Source organism: Trematomus bernacchii, unplaced genomic scaffold (genome assembly GCF_902827165.1).
Source record: "Trematomus bernacchii unplaced genomic scaffold, fTreBer1.1, whole genome shotgun sequence".
In the NCBI taxonomy this organism is placed as follows: domain Eukaryota; kingdom Metazoa; phylum Chordata; class Actinopteri; order Perciformes; family Nototheniidae; genus Trematomus; species Trematomus bernacchii.
In genome coordinates this window covers 20,582,362-20,604,620 of record NW_022988043.1, presented here as the reverse complement: position 1 = coordinate 20,604,620, position 22,259 = coordinate 20,582,362, and the positions used below count along the sequence as shown (strand labels likewise).

At 39.8% G+C, this 22,259-nt stretch overlaps 1 protein-coding gene across 1 annotated transcript in view; it reads left to right on the top strand.

Moving 5' to 3' along the window:
* LOC117472391 (spermatid perinuclear RNA-binding protein-like) overlaps positions 1-22,259 on the top strand; it is a 102,739-nt gene that overhangs the window by 34,989 nt on the left and 45,491 nt on the right. The window contains exons 2-6 of the mRNA XM_034117545.1: positions 15-149; positions 9,142-9,371; positions 11,079-11,244; positions 13,721-13,865; positions 17,966-18,105. Of these exons, the coding sequence (XP_033973436.1) occupies positions 141-149; positions 9,142-9,371; positions 11,079-11,244; positions 13,721-13,865; positions 17,966-18,105 (690 nt within the window). The 5' untranslated portion in view covers positions 15-140. The remainder of the gene's footprint in view (positions 1-14; positions 150-9,141; positions 9,372-11,078; positions 11,245-13,720; positions 13,866-17,965; positions 18,106-22,259) is intronic.

Below are 22,259 nucleotides of genomic sequence, written 5' to 3'. Positions count from 1 at the left end.
TATTCTTCTCACAGTGGGACTCGAGACGGAGAGGCCGAAGCTGAGAGATATTTGACCGCATGAAGAGGCCAAGTGACGGGACACCGGTCCTCACCTAGACCTCTCCCACGAACCAATCCCCCCCCCTCCCCAGCCCCTGCATGGACATGGTGAGCTTTGTCTTATATATTGTGTGTGTATGTACCTTGGCCCAATGTAAGTAAACTGATCACTTCTCTAGGAAGCAATTCATTTGAAGCTAATGCTGCAAATTATCGCTTTTTTTGAAGTTGTTTCGTCATGGTTAATTGCACCTAATGTAAGCTAAATGCTTAATGTAATAGTATGTAATGTTCTTAGTAGGGATGCTCCGATCGCCAATTTTGGGGCCAATCGCCCCGATCGCCGGAATCGGTATCGGCCGATATCGATCGCCGATCCGATCGAGTGGGCCTATGGGGATCTTCCATTTAAAGTGATGTTTAAAATTCAGTTAATGGGGCTCATTCACTGGCGCTTCCACAAACAACAACCAACATAATTATTACATTCAAATGATGTACATTATTCAAGTTTACATTAACTTTGGATAATACCACGGGAGAAATGAGCGGAAGCGCTCTCTTTTCCTCTCTCTCTCTCTCTCTAGCCCGTCAGTATCTCATGCAGCTCACTGATCCAGTAATGAGTGACCCACAGTGAAGAATAAATATATTTATAACTAGTTTAGCTTGTTCCAGAGGTAGATAAAATAGCTAAGTGTGTTAGGTCTAACTCTTAGTGTGTGTTTCGCTCCGCTCACCGCTCCGTCACAGCGGGTGGGGCTGCAGGATTTCTGCTTCACACACATTGCATACCGCTATTTTATTGTCATTTTGGGACACCTTAAAATACTGCCAGACCGGTGAAGCCATTTTGGCAAGCTTGTTTTGCCGCACACAGAGAAAAGTGTCATGTATTTTACGTCATCATTTTACGTCATGCTATCGGCTCTCGTGATCGGCATTTTTAGAGAGCACCGATCGATCGGCAGAGAGTGAGTATCGGCCGATATCGATCGGTGGCCGATCAATCGGAGCATCCCTAGTTCTTAGCCACTAATCATTTCATATTTTAAATACACCCATACTACCTGACCATTCATCAGATAAACTACATTTTGAGTGGAAGAGGACACAACTAGTAACTTCATACTGTAGCTCATAGGAATGGAAGGGATCTCTTGATGGTGTATTCCAGGCCATAGAAGGTTTTTAGCTTATCGTGTTTTATAAACTCAGTAAAGGTTTATTTTTGTTCCCAAGCCAGTAGCTGATTAAGTTTGCCATTTTCAGACAGCTCAAGCATTGGATTATCAGTCAGACCAAATAATTAATTGTAGGGATATTAGACGGTTTGTGGCAGCAGAATAACAAGAGGTGTGCCAAAATACTTGTTGTTGATTTGTCTCCTTTGTCAGATCCTGATGAGTATTAGGCCCGCACACCACAAAAAAGATCCCCAAGGATTCGAGTGAGAGGTTTTGACAAATGAATTCACAAAAAGCTAGGTTTGAGAATATCCCAACGCGATTTAAATTAAACTAAATAAAACACATTATTCTTAAACTTATCTGCAAATTTGATGAACCCTAATGTTTATGTGAGGGATCATTTGAAACGAGTATCCCAATTATAGCTCGCTCAACTACAAACCAACATAACTTAAAATGGTGGCAGCACTGATCGAGGTTTTCTTTAACCGTCCAAGTCTGTTCACATTTTCTTTTCCACTTAACACTCTTTAAATAATGCCAGAACCCATACCGTGTTCCCGTTATTGTTCACTTCCTGTATGTCTTCTTCTGCTGTTCCCTTTATTGTTTACTTCCTGTCTGTCTTCTTCTTTTGATTTCTCTGTCTTTAAACCTCTTTCCTTCTCTTGCGCTCTTTTTCTTTTTCTTTACTGAGGACAGTTTAGCCATCATGAATCCAAAGTGTTGGGCTCTCCACAAACATAAAAAGGAATATTGCAAAAGTATTCCATGGTGTTTTCTGATGGAGAAAACTAATGTTTGTTGTCCACTGCTGACATTAAATCAACCGGGCTTCTTTCTGAGGATTGATATGACTGCAATTAGTCCCTTGATCACATAGCAACAGTCATATTATGCTTAGTAGTGGTGCGTTAGTGAGTATTAACAACCTCTGAAATGTCCAAATTGACTAATCAGAATCGAGTATTCAACTAAGCGTGTAATAATTCCTATTTAAATACTTTGCTGTAGTTTTAAATCGGAATTGTGACTCTTTTATATATGTATATGTTTATATAATTCAATACCTGAAAATGTGATTTTCCTATAATACCACAATCAACGAGACAAGACATTGGGTTTCTTCAGGTGATTTGATGTGTGATGACTCTATGCTTTTGTCCCTTTTAAAATCCACAGATTCACCAAAAGTTCAGTTTTTTTGTTGGTCTTTTTCTGCATCTGAAAGATCAGAAGCCTAATAGAGATTTCTAAAATAACTTGCCTACTGCAAAGGTTTACAAAGAAGCGAAAAATCTCCTGAGATCAAAACTCCAGCAATATTGGCGGTTTTAAAAAAAATGTATTTACGCCTTCATCAAGGCCATCATACAACAGAGTCTCTTTGCGTTGCCAATGGTTATGTGCTTAAGATGACCCTGTTAAAAGTCACATGTTGGAATGCTTTAGTATAAAAAACGGGCAGTTGAACAGGTATACCTGATCAAGTGGCCAGTGAGTGTATATGTTCATAACATAGTGTGTGTGAGTTCTGTTATCTCAGATTTTATTTCTGCTTTTTTAAACGGTAGTATGTGATCATTGTTAATGTAAGCTACTGCCTGAATTTGCTAAATGAAAGGCAGGTTTCCCTATAAATAAAATATCTGAGCAGAGGAAACATTTTTCATAGTAAATATCTTGGTTACACTGCTTTTATATTGTGACAATAAGATTAGGTTACATTCTTTTACAGGTAACTATAACTTTAACCCTCCAGACCCTGCTAGTGTGTGTTAGATGCAGTGGTGAGCCGTGACTTTTATACCTAGGGCCTCTGACCCCCCCCCTTCCCTCGAAAAAAAAAAGAAGAGTTATTACGTCACAGCGGATACTTCAGCGGAATATCAAAACAACGGCCCGGGGTGCAAAACGCATCAATGACAGCGACCCTCTACCACACAAAACAACACAATTTAAACACCTATCATGACAGGGCACCCACAGCCAAGTAACAATTAAAAATGAATTAAGTCGGCACGGCGGCCCACATTGAAAATGACTTAGGCCTACCTTTGATGATCAAGTCACTTAAACACAAAGTCCATCCTCCTGTCCTTTTGGATGAAGTACGTGATGGCGGGTCATTCAGCTGATCCTTTGCCACTCCAATTTATCATTGTAACTCAATCTTGAAAATGACTCGGTTAATAATTTCGCAACGATGTCATCACTATCACTGACATGAGCCATCATGAACGAACTTATGCTAATCATAAATCTATCGATCATAAATTTATCGATTAGATTTATGATTAGAAAATTATAAAAGTAGGGTAGACATGTGGATATTATCCGGCTGAACAAAACGTGCATTTATCTAACAGGTTTGTTTTCCACAGACCTTATTTCAAGCTATTTTCCAAAATCCTATCCCATTGCTTTTTTGTCGAGGGAACCCGAGCGCAGCTTACTTCCGGGTTTTAGGACGCGTCACTGCACCACTTTATACACATGTATAAACTTCACAGCGGGCGGAACTTGTCATAAAGTCCGGGAAAATAATGCCCACCCATTTAGAGGGATGATATGATTGGTCAATTGTACTGTCATTTGACATTACTCTCGTTGAGTTACCCTAGCTGGCCCTCTGTGAATTTACAGCAGGACCACCAATCAGCTCCTATCTTCACAGTAACTCGCAGAGACGAGCTTCTTTAATTTAACCCTTCTCATTCCAACAGAAACTGAACAGGCAGATTCGAAGGATTTATTTCTTTGGACATTTTATTTTAGATACAATTAAATCAAGTTATTTTGGTAAAACTAATGAAAAATATAACTAAAAAAATATTTTAATTTTTTTTTCTTTTATGTTTTCAAATATTATTTTTTTGGAATATCTTAGGCCCTCAGAGACGGCTCGCCACTGGTTAGATGTCATCCTCTGAAGTAGTTTGATAGAAAGAACATTTATTTTTATTTCTGTGTGTGTCAGATTGAACTGAATGGCATCCATCGACAAACCCCGCAAAGCAATTCATTAAAGCAGTGAACGTCATTACTATGTAATTGCAGTGCGAGCCTCAACACCCAGATGTCTCGTAGGTAACAAATAAACAAGCCTGACGTGGCGCGGTCGTCCAGAATCAGTGTTGAGGCCGTGAAAGTCCTAATCTTTCATTTAGATCTTGTTAATGTTTGTGTGTACGTTTTGTGTGTTATGGCTGTTGACACCGGCCACACTTGCCTGTACACAGCCTCGAATGCCCCCGGCAGTTCAGCGAGAGATTAGCTAGGTCGTGATGAATGACCCTCGCAACTCCAGCACAAGCCCCCGGGAGTCATGGCCATGAATTATTAAAGCACCATCATAAATAACTCACCGTAATGAGGGTGTGCTTACACGCTGCGGGCGGGGAGAGAGGCAGGAGAGGAAAAAGGGGATCGGGAGTTGAAAAGGAATGGGTGATGGAGAGAGATAGCAGTTTGACCTTGGACTGGAAGCCTGGTTTGAAGCCTTTGGGGAATTCATCCACAAAAAACACACTGGACGCTGCACTAGGTCAGAAACCAGAGGAGACTGTGAAGTCCACTGTAGACGGACCACTTTTGGACAAAATGTACTCTCCATTAAAGGCAGCTCATTGTGGAATAGCCTCCCAACTGAGATACGGGATTGTCCCACTCTCAATAGTTGTAAAGGTCAACTAAAAGAATGTTCAGAAACAAACAGATGTGCAATCACCGCTAAATGCACTTTAACACAGGGGTATCTCCTCTTGCACTTTATGTAGCTCTTTTATCTTCTCTTGCACTTGTCGTTGCTGCTATAGTGTACTGCCATGTGGTAAATACTTGTGTATGCTGCTCTTGCTCTTTTGTACTTTTTGCATATCATGTATTTGTCTTTGCTATGTGTATAATTGTCATGTTTTTAAATGTTTTATGTGAGGGACTGCGGATGGAAATGAGCTCCAAGCTAAAATCTGGCATATTTACACTATTTGCATTTTCTTGTTTTAAGTGTTCATTAATGTGCATTGTCCCTGCTAAATAAACGATTAAATGAAATGAAATGGTTTGATGCTCGTCTGACGGGCACTCGGGCTTGTAAAAACGACTATGGAGCACATTTTGCACATCATCAGCCCTTACAAGTACATGGCATAAATGTTAATGTTAAAGGTCCCATGTCATGCTTTTCCGGTTATTACCCGTCCCCTTGTGTGTTATGTAGCTTTTTATGCATGTAAACGGTCTGCAGATGGGGGTGCTGCAGCCCCCTCAGCACCCCCCCCCTTCCCGCGTCCATTCGCGATGTCTCGCTGTCTCGCAGACCCCACGCAGCAACCAGAAAATTAACCCAGCTCACACTGTCCGCTCCTCTCAGCAGCGAGCCCCGCAACGTCCCGCCAACACGGCACCCAGACCCCACGCAGCATTCTCATCTGTTTGTCATTACTGGTGTCATTTTCTGGTTGCTAACGCCATTGTAACACATAATCACTGATGTTCCACTATAACGGTGGTGGACTCATCAGAACAGAGTGGGCGAGCTGACCAATCAGAGCACACTGGGCTCACAGGGAGCGGGGGGGCAGGAGCTCCAACAAGCCGTTTAGGACAGAGAGTGAATACACATACTATACAGAGATGCTGTATGAGAAACCAATGTGAGTTTGGAACATTGAACAATCTAAATCTATTCTAGTAGACCTCAACAATGGAATTATGATCAGTAGAAATGGCCATGACATGGGACCTTTAAGTAACGGAGGATGTATCTGGGCCACGCAGAGATTGGCAGCAGCGCAGGTCTCTTCAGGTGTTGCTGTCATCGTGCACGCTGGGATGAGCCTCGCTGAACACAAACCCCTGCGTTTGCACGTCTGAGAAGGAAGTCGAGGGAAAACAACACCAGGCATGCGTTGAATTAGAAACAGTGCGTTCAAGTTCAAAGACATTTATTTTGCTCTGGATTCCATACCAAGAGCATTGCTTTGAAGAACGACAAAGATGATCATCTTTCTTTTGTCCCTCAAACCCGTTTTGTGATGTTTAAGAATGGAGGACCTTTAAAACAGCTAAGCAAGCTGGTTTATAGCAGCTAAATAGCACCTGAATGTACACAAAATAACCTTCAACAATTACACAGCGAGCATTTGGAGGAAATTGGCATTTACACTACAAAATATATGGCTAGACATTTCCTCAGTCTTTCCATCAGATCTACTTGCTGCAGAGATTTCCTCCCATTCAGCAAAAGTGCATTAGTGATGTCCAACACTGGTGTCACTGGATAAGGTCTAGTTTACAGTCTGTGTTTCAGTTAATCCCAAGATGATCGATGGGGTTGAGGTCAAGGCTCTGTGCAGACCAGCTACAGGAGCACTATTTTTCAGGTTTCATATTTGTATTTTGTGTCTATACTGTGACATGTTTCAGGGAGGCTGTGGCTCAGTGGATAGTGTGCTGGACTTTGAAGGGGATAGCAGGTTCCAGTCCCACTGCAGTCAGCATGTCATTGTGTCCCTGGGCAAGACACTTCACCCCAAATTGCTCCTGTGGGGATTGTCCACAGTACTGAATGTATGTAACTCGTATGTAAAAGCGTCTAACAAATGACATGTAATGTAATGTAATGTTTCAATGCTTTAATGTTCAAAAAGGTCCTTATTTTGTATCATACTGCCTGTGCTGTAGTACCTCTTTTCATTAAAACGAGCAGTGTTGGAAGAGTAATTCAGATCTTTTACTTAAAGGGGACCTATCATGCAAAATGCACTTTTGTACGTCTTTTATACATGAATATGTGTCCCGGTGTGTCAGGGAACTCACCAAGTGTCAGAAAACACAACCCTCTTTCTTTTCCTCCATAACCAAATCTCTAAAAACGGGGCTGCAACGGAGCTGATACAGATTTGAATTGTTCTGGCGTCAGAAAAGGGGAGCTCCGCCTATATGGGCAACTCTCCACTTATCAGGGGAATGGGGGGTTGGGCCACGGCCGGCCATTGCCGCTCGAAAGCGCTGGAGACGCTGTAGTACATATGCCAGGCCTGTATGTGGCGCTGTAGTCTGCCACAAAAGCAGCAAAGAAGACTTCCCGCGCATGGTTGCCATGGTTGCCATGGTTGCCATGGTTGCCCTTCTGTTTATTCTCCGCTGTGGACGCTCTGGCTCTTTTTCTCCCTCCCCGAGGCAAGCGTTTGCTCCTGCTGCTGTAATTCTCTCCGGTTTACCACCAGCAGATGACAAACACCCACCTCTCCGCCTCTTCCAAGGGACGAGGGGACCGTGCGGCAGAGTTTCAGTTAGATTTTTTTTCGCCGGTCAACATGTCCGTTAAAGTTTAAATCTTCCGGACAAATTTAGAAAAGTGCCGGTCAAAGGTCTTCTTTGTTATTTATTGAGCTTTAAAACAAATGAATAACAACTCTATATAATAATATAAGAATAAAACACGGAGGACGGAGATCTCTTTTCCTCCCCCTCTTCTGAGAGTCCAGCAGCTGATTAGAGCACGCCCCCCTCTCCTGCAGGAGGGCGTGGTCAGCTGCAGCTCATTTGCATTAAAGCTACGTCACAGAATCAGCCCTTGCAAAAACAGGGCTGGAAAAGAGCAAATAGAGCGAAATGAGGCATGGCTAAAATGCATGATCTGTTTGGTATTTTGAAAAAAACAGACATGTTTTATATAGGTATGGCCCTACAATATATATTTCAAATATAGCATGATAGGTCCACTTTAAGTAAAAGTAAAAATGCTATGGTCTTAAAATACTCCAATACAAGTAAAAAGACATACATTCTGGAAATACTGTGTAGATTAGTAGTACAGTACTGCATTATACCATATCAGCATCATGATGTGTTGTCTGGAGCTGTGTCATTGCGCTGTAGCATTAATATATATATATATATATATATATATATATATATATATATATATATATATATATATATATATATATATATATATATATATATATATATATATATATATATATATATATATATATATATATATATATATATATATATATATATACTTTTGTGGGACTATTGTGTATAGGGCTCAAACCATCAAAAAACACCTCAAAGATTATTTTCGTATATTACATCCACATTTGGCTGACAAATTAGATATTCTGAATTGTCCTTAAGTTTTGAGCCTGGAACACAGTTAATTTGACCCAATAACAATGATAGAGCAATCCCAAAACCAGATCTGATAAATACCTAAAATGCCTGTTTGGTATTTTCCTGTGTACAAAGAAATTCGATTTTTCCAAAACCAACCCATTAAGGTCAAGGTTTTGTGGCAGTAAAGTTGTGCAGTGTTGTCATAATTAATCCAACATTTTGGGGACGTAAGGACATTTATTCAGCCGAGCTACGTATCTCTGCTTCCTCGACACATGTCGGCTCTGAAGCTTTGAGAGCTTTGAAAGATAGAAGATCTTATGGTCTTTTTTACAGTAGAATACTTTATATTTTTCATTTATGTAGTTGGCAATTATATATGAAACCATGATGAACTTCCGAACAATGTTGGGTACAGAGAGCTCGTGGGTAAATGAGTAATTCTGTTCAAAGACAGTTGGTATTAGTCCATAAGTTTTGATATAATAAACATCAGGTTCCCTTCATAAATCGGTACGTGCTCACTGACAAAAGTCAACGACATTACCACGGATGACATTTACGCTGATTAATGACAATGATGAGGAGGATAGACCAACTCAAAGGTCACACGTTGTGAAGGCCACAGGTTTAATTCCTGCAGAAGTCCATGTTTCCTCTGGATGTCCTTGAGTTTCAGTCTGAACCTGCTCCCGCTGTGGAATTCATACTGCATCAGCTGGAATGAAAACCTAAAATAAAAAATGACCATGTCTTTTTTTCTTCTCTCCTGAACCCAGAGGTCTTTCAGATCGTTTGCTAACGACGACCGCCATGTCATGGCCAAGCACTCCAGCATATACCCGGCACCAGAGGAGCTGGAGGCCGTCCAGACGCTGGTGTCCACTGTGGAGGGAGCACTAAAGAAAGTCTCTGATTGGATGGATGGACTAAATAAATCCTCAGGGAAGACCTCCAGCAATAATGAGGCTGGGGACATTCAAGTGGAGGCAGACGCTGCTGAGACAAAGTATGTCCTGCTGAATGTGCTGTTATTTTAGGGTTGTTTTAATGTTCATACCGTGATGATTTAAAGCTGACAGTTTATACCGTTCTGTCCAGAGAACATCTCTTCTTTGATTATAGTAAGATGGTCCTGCTCAGTGGGGAAGTTAGCTGAAATGTCTAATTTTTCAGGTTTCATTATTATATTATCTGCCTCTACTCCTGTGACATGATTTAATGTTCAAAAAGGTCTTTATTTTTCTCATACTGTCTGTGCTGCAGCACCTCTTTTAGCCATTTCCTCAATACAGTGCTACATCCTTTCCCTCATAAAACTGTGTTCTGCTGTAAATTATCATCAGGAGGGAACATGTGATGATTGGTTGATTAAACAAGCCCAACAAGAAATCATAAATCCTCAACGTTTGGCACGTTGCCTGAAAATACACACAGAGGTTCTGTACTCAGAAATCATCTCAGACAGGATACAGAGAGGAAGCTGATTTATAGAAATAAAACACAACCAGGACATAAAAAAATAAGTATATTGTATTGTTGATATATAGGAGGATGTCCAGTCAGCAATGTTTTTGCAAAGAGAATTACCAGAATGTCTCCAAGAAGAATCATTTAAAAAACCCTAAGCAAAAAGTGTCAGTTCACCCAGAATACCAAAACATATATTTTTTCTTAAAGGGGCCCTATTATGCTCATTTTACATGTTTACATGCTTTAATGTTCAAAAAGCTCTTTATTTTTCTCATACTGCCTGTGCTGCAGCACCTCTTTTCCCCCTCTGTCTAAAATCTGCTCTGATTGGTTAGCTGGCTGGCTCGGTTGTGATTGGTCCACTAAACTACAGTAAACTATGCATAGCATTAGCATGTATCTATAACAACCTATATGTTTTCTAAATGCAGTGGTTTATGGTAGCATTAAATGAAGTGAGCATAGCAAGGGCTCCTTCAACTAAAAGCAATAGGATTTTTTAAATGAATTTCAGAATATTGCAGAATATACGTTTCTGTTTAGATTAGATTCAACTTTATTGCAAAATGCAGTTTGCATCAAAGCAGAAAGTGCAAAGAGTAGGTAAAGTGTTAAATGTTCCAGTATCTGTGGCAAACACACGTTTATAATATATTTTGTTCAGCAGGATAACCTTCACATATTTCCAACACATTTATGATTTTTGAAGCATAAATGCAATCGCCAGAAGTAAAAAGCTAACATTAGGCTATACACTAAAAACATCACAGTCTAAATCACCATCAGTAAGCTAAAGTCTGCCTTTGTTTGGTGTTATGATACACGGTTTTCTCACTTGTTAGCAACCGATACATAGAAGCTTCGGACATTTATGAGAGGGGTATTTATTGACACGTTTTATGTCGTAGAACAAAACGTGAAAATCTCGTATAGGCTTGTGTTAACCACAGACCTTATTTCTGTCAAAAAAGCCTTGAGGCGAGGTAACCCAGAGGGGCTTAAACGGTAACTTCCAGATTTAGGACTCATTACTGCACCACTTTATATACTACCATCCCATATGATCTTATTTTAGCCTCCTGACCAAAACAACTGTTAAAAAGAAAACTTTGACTTGATTTCCGGAGTTTAGGACTGATTACTGCACCACCCCATAGTTGCAATAGTTCTCAACATGTATTTGTGTCAGCTTTTCTATGTGAACAGAATAATCTGATGCTGGCTGTCCTCCATCTTCCCTCAGGCCCGACCACACGCCAGCGCTTTGCGGGGTGACGCGTGTCGGTCTGGTGGCCAAAGGCCTGCTGATCAAAGGGGACATGGACCTGGAACTGGTGCTGATGTGCAGGGAGAAACCCACCAAAGTTCTGCTATACACCATCAGCGCCAACCTCCCCCTGCAGATCCAGGTACCCGCAGCCCACCTGCAGCACTGCAGTGTTCAGCACTGTGCATCCAGAATGAGCCATCAAAGCACCACAGAGGAAGCAACCTTGGCGCTCTTTAAAAGGCTTCTTTGTGATACTAGCTTCAGTGGAAATACTTGTCCACAAAGAACAACCAGAAAGTTATTTTTTTGTGACAAAAGAACTCTGTCAGGTGACATGAACAAAAGACATACTGTACCTGAAGATCAGAATAATAATACTAATGGCACATTTAGTGGACTTATACATTCTAAATGTAGCTTCATTTGCATTGTGCAACACTATATATAGACATAATGTACGGTAATAAGAAGGTTTAAAAAAAGAAAAAAACTAACATTCTTATGGTTGTGTGGAATTTCAGCAGTGATGCACAAATTGTCACTATGTTTACACATTTAAGTGATAAATGTCCCTGTCCTTAAACCTAATTTAATATAAGTAAAAGTAGATGAAAATTAAAAAAATATTATAGAAGGGAATTACGATTTATTAACTTCGTAATCGTAGCTTTAGGCAGATTATAATACATTATTAATGCCAAGAAAATAACATTTTAATAACACTACCATCATATATTTCCTTATCTTTTAAATTGTTATATTCTTGCCATAAACAACCATATATGACAATTACTATAAAAAAAAGGGCGTAATTTACGTGGCAATTGATAATGAATCAATAATTGAATTGTATTGATAAAATGTTATCAATTATCATCCCTAGTCTAAAGGGACGGTCTACACAGCCAAACAAATACAACATAGATCAGAAGAATATTTAATTTTCCAATAAAGTAAAAGTGCACCAATTGTGGGAGACATTTTCCCTCTCCATTCATTTAACTGAGCCCCATATCGAGAGATCTGAGGCTCAACAAAAACTCAAGTGTTCATGCTCTATTTGCCCAGATATGGGTACTTTTTCGATCTATAGTCACTCCATTTAGGGCTTCATGTGTCACTGAGCAACTTTCATAGACATGAACGACGGCCCGCCTCCGACGCTGTATGCAGTTTTCTTTATACATCCTTAGTCCTCGATGGCAGCTTCTATTACTTCTGAACAGCAGAATTTAAAGAGTAAAGATAGAATTCTTGATAACCGGGATTATTAGCATTAGATTAGAAAAAAAATGTTAGTTATTAAATGAAAACCATCTCAAAAATACCTGTGATGTGCACTATTGTGTTGTTTTTATTTCAACCCACCTTTTATTAAAATCAAATACTGCTTAAAACATTTTTATGACTGCAGAACAAGTTGAATTCATTAGCAACACAAACCAGTTCAAGAGTTCAAGCCTGAGTAAGACATGTTCCTGTCCCCAGAATAATGATGAATCATTTTCATGAGCGAAATAAATAATTTCTCAGTAAGGAAAAACAGATTTTTATTCTTTAACCAGATCAAAGGATGCTTTTTGGTTAGTAGAAGAAGACTCAATGATAGGAGATGGTTTGAAGTGGATATGAAATGAAACAGGAAGTGGCACTGAGTTTTATGTCTGTCTCCCTGACATGTGTAAAGCCCAATCTTCAGAGCATGTGGACCCTTTCTTTACAGAACTAACTGTTATTTGTGATTTCTCCCTGCAACACTATGAGCCTTGTGGGTTATCATAAGATCTCTACCCTTCAGATGAGTTTCAACAGAGCCCCACCCCCCTCTTTAAGCATCTGCTAGCTAACATTGTCGACGTACACAGTGCTTCCTGTGCCCCCCCTCTCAGTTAATTACCTGCCATATCTGCAGTGCCGGCTTCATCATAAACGGAGGAAATCGTTTGAAGCTCTCATTTCCTGGGCCAAGCTGTGAGAGATTGACAGGGAGAGGGGTGATGGATGGGGGTCATTCCTCGCAGGGAGAGATGGAGCACTTGGCAGCAAAAAAAACGGGAATCGGAAAAGCAAGATAGTTTGGCGTGCTGGGAATTGGCTGGCAATAACAACCGGGGTTCAAGCTGTAAATGAAATGTGGTGGTAAACACAACAGTTTGTGTGCCTTTTGCTGCTTCCACTGGCAAGCAAAGCATAGGAAATCAGGGTTTGTACTCTTTGGAATTCTTACCGTTGCTTGTTGATGGGGTCATTAGCTTGCAGCTAGCAGTACCCATGTTGCTAATCTGAAGAAATATTTGTGTTCGTGTGATGGACTGAAACTGTGTTGACATCTGAGTAACGCCCTTTTACAAACAAATGTAAAAGTCTGTTTCTGAACTGCACTGCAGGTTTCATTGGGGTTTAATATGAGTTGTTACAATTAAATGCCTGTTGTCAAGGCAAATAAAGTACATTTCTGTAAATACAAGTATGTTATGTGTAGGCCACAGACCTTGTTCAAACAGCTTGTCCCAAACAGAGTAGAACAGCAGCGCCTCGTTCTCCACAAACAGCAGCAGTCAATGTTTCCACTGTTATTTTCGATTCTTAATTAATGGTGCAGCCCTGCCTTGCAGACAATGACGGAGGACAAATTCGAGGTGCAGTCGTGCGTCCCCGAAGCAGCCATCCGGGTCCGCAACACCAAAGACCCTCGACTCACGCTGAAGATCACCCTCTCCTCCTTAACCATGAGGGAGGAACGCAGCCCCACAGAAGAAGGTATTGACCCCTCATCCCCTCTGCCCCCCATGCCTTACCCCCTTTTACGCTTCCTGTTTGAGAAGATGCTTGCTTTTATTTGAACCGTTTCCTGCCAACAGAGGAAGGATTATATAGAGGGAATGTGAAGGTATAAAAGTGCTATGAAACCTGAGCTTTATGTGAAGGATGATACATTGAGAGAGCTGAGAGGCCAACAGGGGAAAAGGAGAAGGGACAATATGGATCTGGGTCAAGTGTAGGGGAAATAGCAGATGGCTGGTGAAGGATGATTTCCACAGGGGTTGTTCTGGATTGGGATTGGGGGAAAAAGGACACGTCTGTCCCAGGTGTCCTCTTCTATATCATCCTGCATCTGAGAAAGACGATTCAGCTATCCAATAATCAGAGTATAGTACAGGAATTTAAAGAATTCATCTTTAAAGAAAAGGAGCTGGGTGTTAGGCAAAGTTGACGTTCACTGTGTTGCCGGGAGCATATAAGGATTTATCCACGATGTTGAAAATGTTTTAAAAAAATGTTTAAAACATAAAGATAAAAAGGTTTAAAAAAGTTGTTGTTTAATGTTTTAAGGAGGTGATGCTACTCAGCCAATCAAATTGGTGCAGTCAGTGAGTCAGCACGATAGATTGAACACACACTCAGAGACGAGACAAGAGGAGAGAAACAGTCGGAGTAATTTCAAATGGCGTGCTCCAAAAAGAGAAAGGTAGACAGCGAAAACAGAGCATTTACTGACATTTTCTCTTACTAGTAATAGAAATAGTCAAATACTAAATCATCTGGGTTTTAGGACTCATTCCTGCACCACTCTATTGGGCAGCGTTAATATAGGCAGAGATTGTTTTTTCTTGTTAACAGATCAGCTGATCCCATGAAAGAGATTAAAATCTCCCAGTTAATTGTACCCATTTTTGGAAAGTTCTTGCACACCAGGAACAGTTATTGACGGGTGTGCTGGATCAAAAGAACTCACACTTTGACTGTATTTATTTGTAGTGGTGAGTAACAGTCTAACTGATGCCCTCTGGCTCTGAATGGACCCCTGGTGTGAAGCTTGCCTCTGCTCACTGACTGTTGGTTTTGTTGCCGTAGCTCCGCAGGTCAGCGCTGTGTGGATTGACACTTCTCTGCGGCCCCGTTGCTGACGAGGCGCCCCCCCCCCCCCCCACAACCCGGCTACAGGAAACCCCGGGTACAAGGGGCCTCCCCAACAACTAAATCAAACCAACCCTCTCACTCTCTGCCTCAGACATGCTCCTCTTACCCCCCCTCCACCCTCTCCTCTTTTGACTGGACTTCTCTCTGGGTCACCATGAAATTCTGGTCCATGTCTACTACCGAGCACATAGACTAAAAATGACTCCGGCTTCTCTGCTTTAATTACAGGGGATGACCCCTCTCTGGTGTTCAATTTGCATTGGCTCAAAATGACATCCCATAATTTCATGTTGTAAAAAAACGGTGTTAATTAAGTTAATGTGATGTCCTGGTCACTAATCAAAATTCACCTAAGCTGATGATGTCAGGGAGAATTTAGTAGGGGTTGTCCTTATCTGTCTGTGGTGTTGACCTGTGACTGATGGTTCCTTTATGGCGTGCCTCTAGGAAACAGCTTCTGAAAAGCATCAATCATGCCAAATAAATGAATGCATACATACTTGAACAATTCCCCATCTTTCACAAAAGAGCTGGAATATTCGTGTTTTTTTAATTACCATATTCAGGTTATTTCTTAGTATCTTATTTTATGGAGTCTTGAGTGTACCACCTAAATAATGTAGTGTTTCCTGACTGAGTGCTGCCGCTGCTGCTTTGAATTAGATCTAATTTAATTTGTAGGTGGGCCTCAGCCTACACGTTTAACATTTAAAAATAATTATATTTAAATTAAAGCTAATCGAAAAAAGAGACTAACTGTGAATGCAGGGGATGGATTAATTTGCGAGATGAAACGTGATTGGACAGACAATGTAAGTAGGCAAGCAAATAAGGGCTGTGACATTACATTTTTTTCAATGTACATGCATACATTTCATATGAACAATTATATGAGAGTCCCATTATTATTGACATTAAACATTAAACATACTGTTGGACTTTAACCTTGACCCGACCTTTAAGCTGCCTTAAAAAGCAAGTGTGCTGCTTAACCATCTCTGCTGAAGCAACACATTATTCTATATATATATATATATATATATATATATATATATATATAGAACTAATAATGATAAATAAAATGTTATTAATATTTAAAACTGAGATGCTCTATATTTATTCCCATGGCACTCTCCTTAGGTTGTAGTTATAAAAAGGTATGATGAAATCCCTGACAGTTTTAATGTTTATCTTGTTAAGTATTAACTTGGGTCCAAAACTTAGGGAATTACTGCACAAGACAAAAGCTTCACCTTCAAAACTTTATAAACTTACAAGAATAAAATTCAACAAAAGTATTTTGCAACAAAGTCTTTTTTCGGAAATAAATCGTAATTTAACGGCTTTTTTTGTGATTTCCCTTCAATTCTCAATTACATTGGTTTCGGAGTCTCCATGTGCACAAAGGTAAACTCAGATTATACCTGAAAGTGCCGAATTAGAGAAGTTTACTCTTCCAATGCCACTAATAGTGGTAGATATTTTACCCAGAATTCCCAGGGGCAGAACATAAAGGATCCTAAATCTTAGGTCTTAGAGGAGTGACACTGGACGAACCCTGTGTCTCATCAGCTCCTTCTTTGTCTTCCACCTCTTCCATCCTCTTCAGCTTCTCACACGGTCTCTTCAGCAACAGACTGCCAAACCACATGCCGCTCACATTACTACTGATGAATCACACACACACACACACACACACACACTCACACATTGGAATTTTAATACTGTGTGTATCTAGAATTAGAGACTTGACTGTAACCTCCTCTCTAGGAGCCGGAGCTTATTTGAATGCTCTGTGTCAGCATTACTGTCAGCCTGGTAAAAAATAGCCATGATTTAATCTTGGCTGGCTGCTGCTCTTTAGAGAAGAGTTTGTTGAACCATAAGGCCACTGATTCCACACTGATGAGACATTTATCATCATCTAATATTTGCGACTTGGCAGGCTGAAGATAATGTTTCAATTCGCTATCGCAGATTCCCTCCTGATGATTCACTGATAGCCTGTGAGCCGTCACCACTGAGCTCCGCAGTGTGGTTTGCAGTCTGTTCCTCCCACCCTTATTTGTTCGTCTGCTTGACTGTCCCACAGCGGGCACCCCTCAGCCGCTCCCGAGAACAAACGGCCTTCACTTTCTTTCCAGGGTGGCGTTCTCACTCAGATGTTTATGTTGTCCTTGTCATCTGCTGTCACTCTTTATTCTGCTGCCGTTCTCCCATGGCTCGCCTCCAGTCTTGGCAGGAGCGCTCCCCCACAGGAACCCGTGTGGAGAGACTGTGTCAGTCAAACATAAACATCTGACCGGCCCCGCAAGACTGAAAATACTAGCATGGCGCCCCCGAAAACTGCAGCATTTTTTTTTATTTAAGCGGGATGACTTCCCCTCTCTTCAAGTAGAATTGCTAAAAAAGCAAACGAAAAAAAACAAAGTGAAACCAAGAGAAAAAAAAAATCGTTAATTTGTTCCCCAATCGTAATGAGCCAGAATTTCCATTTGCATCAAACGTGCCCCTGTTCCAAAGTGTTATTATAATCTTTAATTTGGCTTTTGGCCCCCTGTTTTCGCCATGCTTTCATTTTCGTCCTGCGATGTAATTGATAACACACTAATCCGGCGTGCTCCATCGCCTCCAGCCACTGATCTGCATCTAGAGTGAGACTCCGGCCGGGCGGCATGTGCTCACGTCTACTCCGGTTCCTCCTGTCGATGTCATGAAAGATCCTGCCTTGTGCATGAGAAACCCACCCCCCCTCTCCCAAAAAAGACAAACAAATGTACAGAACCTCTCAAATGTCCCCTTAGCTCATTCGGTCAGATCAGTGGGTTTGACTAATAATTAGCAACCCCGCTGCCTGTGTGTCTGTTTCTGAGTGTGGGAGGTCACGCTCAGTCTGTCCCGTCTCACCCTGTCCCGTCTCACCCTGTCCGTCTCTCCAGAGAAAGGCCATCAGGACGACAGGAAGCAGGAGGACAAGAAACAGAAGGAGGATGAGGAGGAGGAGGAGGAGGAAGAGGTCCTGGACAGGCAGAAGTGCCGGGCTGCACTGGCTTCACTCCGACACACCAAGTGGTTCCAGGTGAGCACATCTGGACCAATGACACAATCACTCTCTGAGCCCGACCCTGAATATGCAGTGAATGTCACATTTGATTACAATGAAGCACAATCAATAAAGACAGACTTTTTAAAAGCTTCAGATGTACTCATTTGTAGGCAGCAGCTGTTTCATACACAGGCTACAATTATTAGCTTTTTTCATTGTGATAACTTCAAAATATATTTATATATATATATATATATATATACTTTTGCTGTCAGAAAAGAATATGTATATATAAATTAGTGCTGTCAATCGATTAGACATTATAATCCCGTTAATCACAATAATACTCTGTGATTCATCCGAAGTACTTAGCACATATGCTGGTGCTGGTAGTATTCTATTATGAGCACTATGTCTAACTCCTGTGCAACTTCAACAAACTGGCTAGCCCATGCTTCTGCAGTTAAAGCAATTGAGTCTAGTTTCCATTTGGCGTGGATTAGGTGTGTCATTACATCGAGGTACTAATGTCCAGTGGTCTCCAGTCAGTGCAATAGCTTGTGCAGATTCCTCTGCTTTATTTGCTTTTTTACTGCCATGCAATTCATGGTAAACATCCACGCTGGAATTACAGGAGGAAGTTTTGTCCAACTTGTTGATGTGGTTAATTTGGGTTCATTATTTTTTACGTCTTAGTTTTACCAGAATAAGCGCAAGGGTTAAAGCATTAACGTTAAAAACATAACTACATAATAACAGGTTTTAAATGAAGCAGAGACATTTTAATCTGCTTTTATATACTAATGTGTGGCTGCAGCTGTTTTAAACCTGTGTTACAATGATTTGCTAGTTAACCTGTTAAGTGTAAATTCTTACCTCCGCCTAACAAAAAACCATTACTTATAGTGGAAACCACCCTTGGATGATGGGTTAGTAGCCTAAAAGCTTTAGGAATCCAAATTATAACATATAAGTACCCTGTATCAAGATTGAGGCAAAACAAGTGAAAATTGACCTTTTTAGAGATATTTAGGGAAAAAAAGTCCAGGCGGACTAAGCTTTGGGCACATCTGGTTCCATCAGTGCCATTTGACCTTTTTCAGGTACCAGACTGTAAAAATCATTTTATAACATTGAATCATCACTATAGTTATTCATTCCATCAAAAAAAAAAGAAAAAAAAAAGAAAATAAATTATTGTAAAATTTAACCTGCTAATTATTGTCATGGATTTGAAAACTGATGTTGTTTATTTGCTATGTTCTGGCTGCTAGCTCAGTGAGTTCTGGCCGTGCAGTGATGAGACCTATGCCAATGGAATCTGTGGAATCTCAGCTTTCAGATGATGTGTTGTTTGTGCAGAAAGTATAATTATAAATGATCATTTTTGTGAGTTATGAGCAGAAATAGCATTAGTCCGTATTTGCTAAGGGCTCATTGAAAGGCTTCTTGTGGGAATTATTATTATTATTTTTTTTTTTTTTTTTGTATAGTCAGTTAGCTGAGTTTCTTCCCGTCAGCTGGGTGTGGAACATTAATAGTTTCATAAATGACACTTCAGAGATCACACTGGTGCTAGCAGATGTAGCATTTTCGGACCCTTCGGCGGGTCCGTGGGGTTTAACAGGTTAAAGGGGCTTTATTATGGTTTTTGAGGTTTTTTCATTTATTTCATTTTCATTTAATCGTTTATTTGAAGAGGGACAATGCACATTGATGAACATTTAAAACAAATAATGCTTTAAAACGTAAACATGCCGGATTTTAGCTTTGAGCTAGTTTCTATCCGTAGTCCCTCACATACATTTAAGAACATGACATTTATATACATAGCAAAATAAATACATGATATGCAGAAAGAGCATGAGCAGCATATAAGCATTTACCACATGGCAGTACAATGTAGCAGCTTTCCTTTCCTATAGTGTGTTATATAGGTTTTTGTGCATGTAAATGGTCTGCAAACCATTGTCACTGTCGGCAGAAATGGCCTGTTTCATAATTGTAAGTGGTTTGTAAGTATGTAATGTTGCATGTTTTCTCAATGGGCCCATGTGTTGTCCAGTTGGTGAAGATGTTACCTCATTTGCATGTGTTTTGGCACATCTTTTATTTATTTATTTTTTTCATAGTTTTTAAAAGTGCAGCAAGTTTCTTCTAATGTACTGTAGGTGTTTGAGCGCATCTGCCCCAGTCTGCCACTGTACTCATCTAATGGCATTATTTTAATGCACTGAACTCCTAATGTTGATGATGACAGAAGTGGATAGAAACATGCATTCATTTGCATTTTCTTTTGCTGATTATTTTTGAAATTCAATTTAAATTCAATTTAAATTCACATTACCTATCATAAATAGTGGTAGTAAAGTAATGTGTGCGCATTACACATATCCAGCAACTGAAATCATTAAAAGCACATTAACTGGCAGGTAAGAGAAGAGAATAGACAGCAGGGAAATGTTTCTGTTCTGTCTAAATGTTGGAGGAAGAACTTGGCAGAGTGCGATGTAACTGAAGGTCATGAAGAGATTCTTAACCAAATCAGGTTTCAGATGAGCTGAGAGTTATCCAGCGCTGGGGAGACAGAGGAGAGTCAAGGGCAGGTGAGCAGCTTCCCTGAGGGAAGGAGAACCAGATGCAGAGTAATACCACAGTGAAGGGCTGCTCTAAAGGTGAAGCAGAGCAAGGCCGCTTCCGTTTCATCATATTCACGCGGGTGTACTGAGCCGAGGACCTCCACCCCTGTAATTACTGCAGATGCCCTTAGTGGCCATCCTCTCGTCCAATCCGCTGTAAATGAAAGCACCCGAGTTAAATCACCTGCTGTATTTGGAGGAATATTCATTTGGTGCAAATTAGAAGTCTCCATTGTCTCTAGTTTGATTAGTTTTTTATGTTAATGTCATCATCTTTAAGGTTTTATTCTTCAATTTCCATCAGATTAGATCAGAATAGATTATAATAGATTATATAAAATGAGGATGGATTCATTGCACTTGAGGTACAAATAAACATAAACTGTTAATGTCATAATCTTTAAAATGACATTAGATGATATTACATTAGATTAGATTCAATCAAATCAGATACAATTAGATTAGACAAAATTGGATCAATTGATTTTAAATAGGAATTTATTCAATAAAAACTGATCAGATTTACATCAAATTAGATCAGATTTTAATTGGATAAGATTGATTAGATTGAATTATATTAAATGTAACTTCATTTATTTAAATTAGAATAGATCAAATTGAATTATACACATTTAAATCAAATAAAATGTGATAAGATTAAACTTGATTAGATAACATTAAATAAGATTGAATTAGATTATATTTATTTAACCCTAATTTAATTAGATTAAATTAGACTAGATTAAATAAAAATAAAATTAGATCATGATAGATCAGATAATATTCAATTAGATCAGATTAGATAAGATTTGCTTTATTTATTATTTTAATTATGTTGGCTACAGCAGCAGTTGGACATACATTAACAAAGGAATTACAAATATCAATAATAAATTAATACATATCTAGTAGAAAAACATATATTTATAAAGCATCTCTATCACATACAAAATGAGTTAGTAAACACTATGATTGACCAACAAAATATAAACATAGGATACTATATACAGTACATTATATGAGTTAGGAGTAGTTGCAATCTTTAAAATAAAATGTAGAATTGAAATGCAATTTTTCAAGCTTCCTTCCTTTTAATTTGTTTAGGAACATGAGACCAGGGTTGTAATTATATTTTCTCTGGACAAACACTGGATTTCATGTGGGTCATCTTGGGGATTTCCATTGGTTTTATTAGTTCATGTATATTCATGTCACTAAGTGCAGAGATGTCCAGTGAAACTTTTGTCATAATGGTCAACCATATAATACTCCTGCCACGGCTTAAAAATGACTAGTTTCCCTATAAAGAGGCAAAGCATGTGGGGGGGGGGGGATAATAGAACTACAATACATGGCCAGGATGCCTGACACAGAAATGTACTTAAAAGCATTTCACAGTTGAGTGCAGGGGGGAGAGGACTCAGCATTGAGTGCTTATATATATGCTTTTTATAGAGTACTGTACATCAGTATTGGAACAAACATTACATTTCTTGAAAATACTACTTGATTCATTTTAAAGAGGCCCCATTTTACACCTATGTGTAT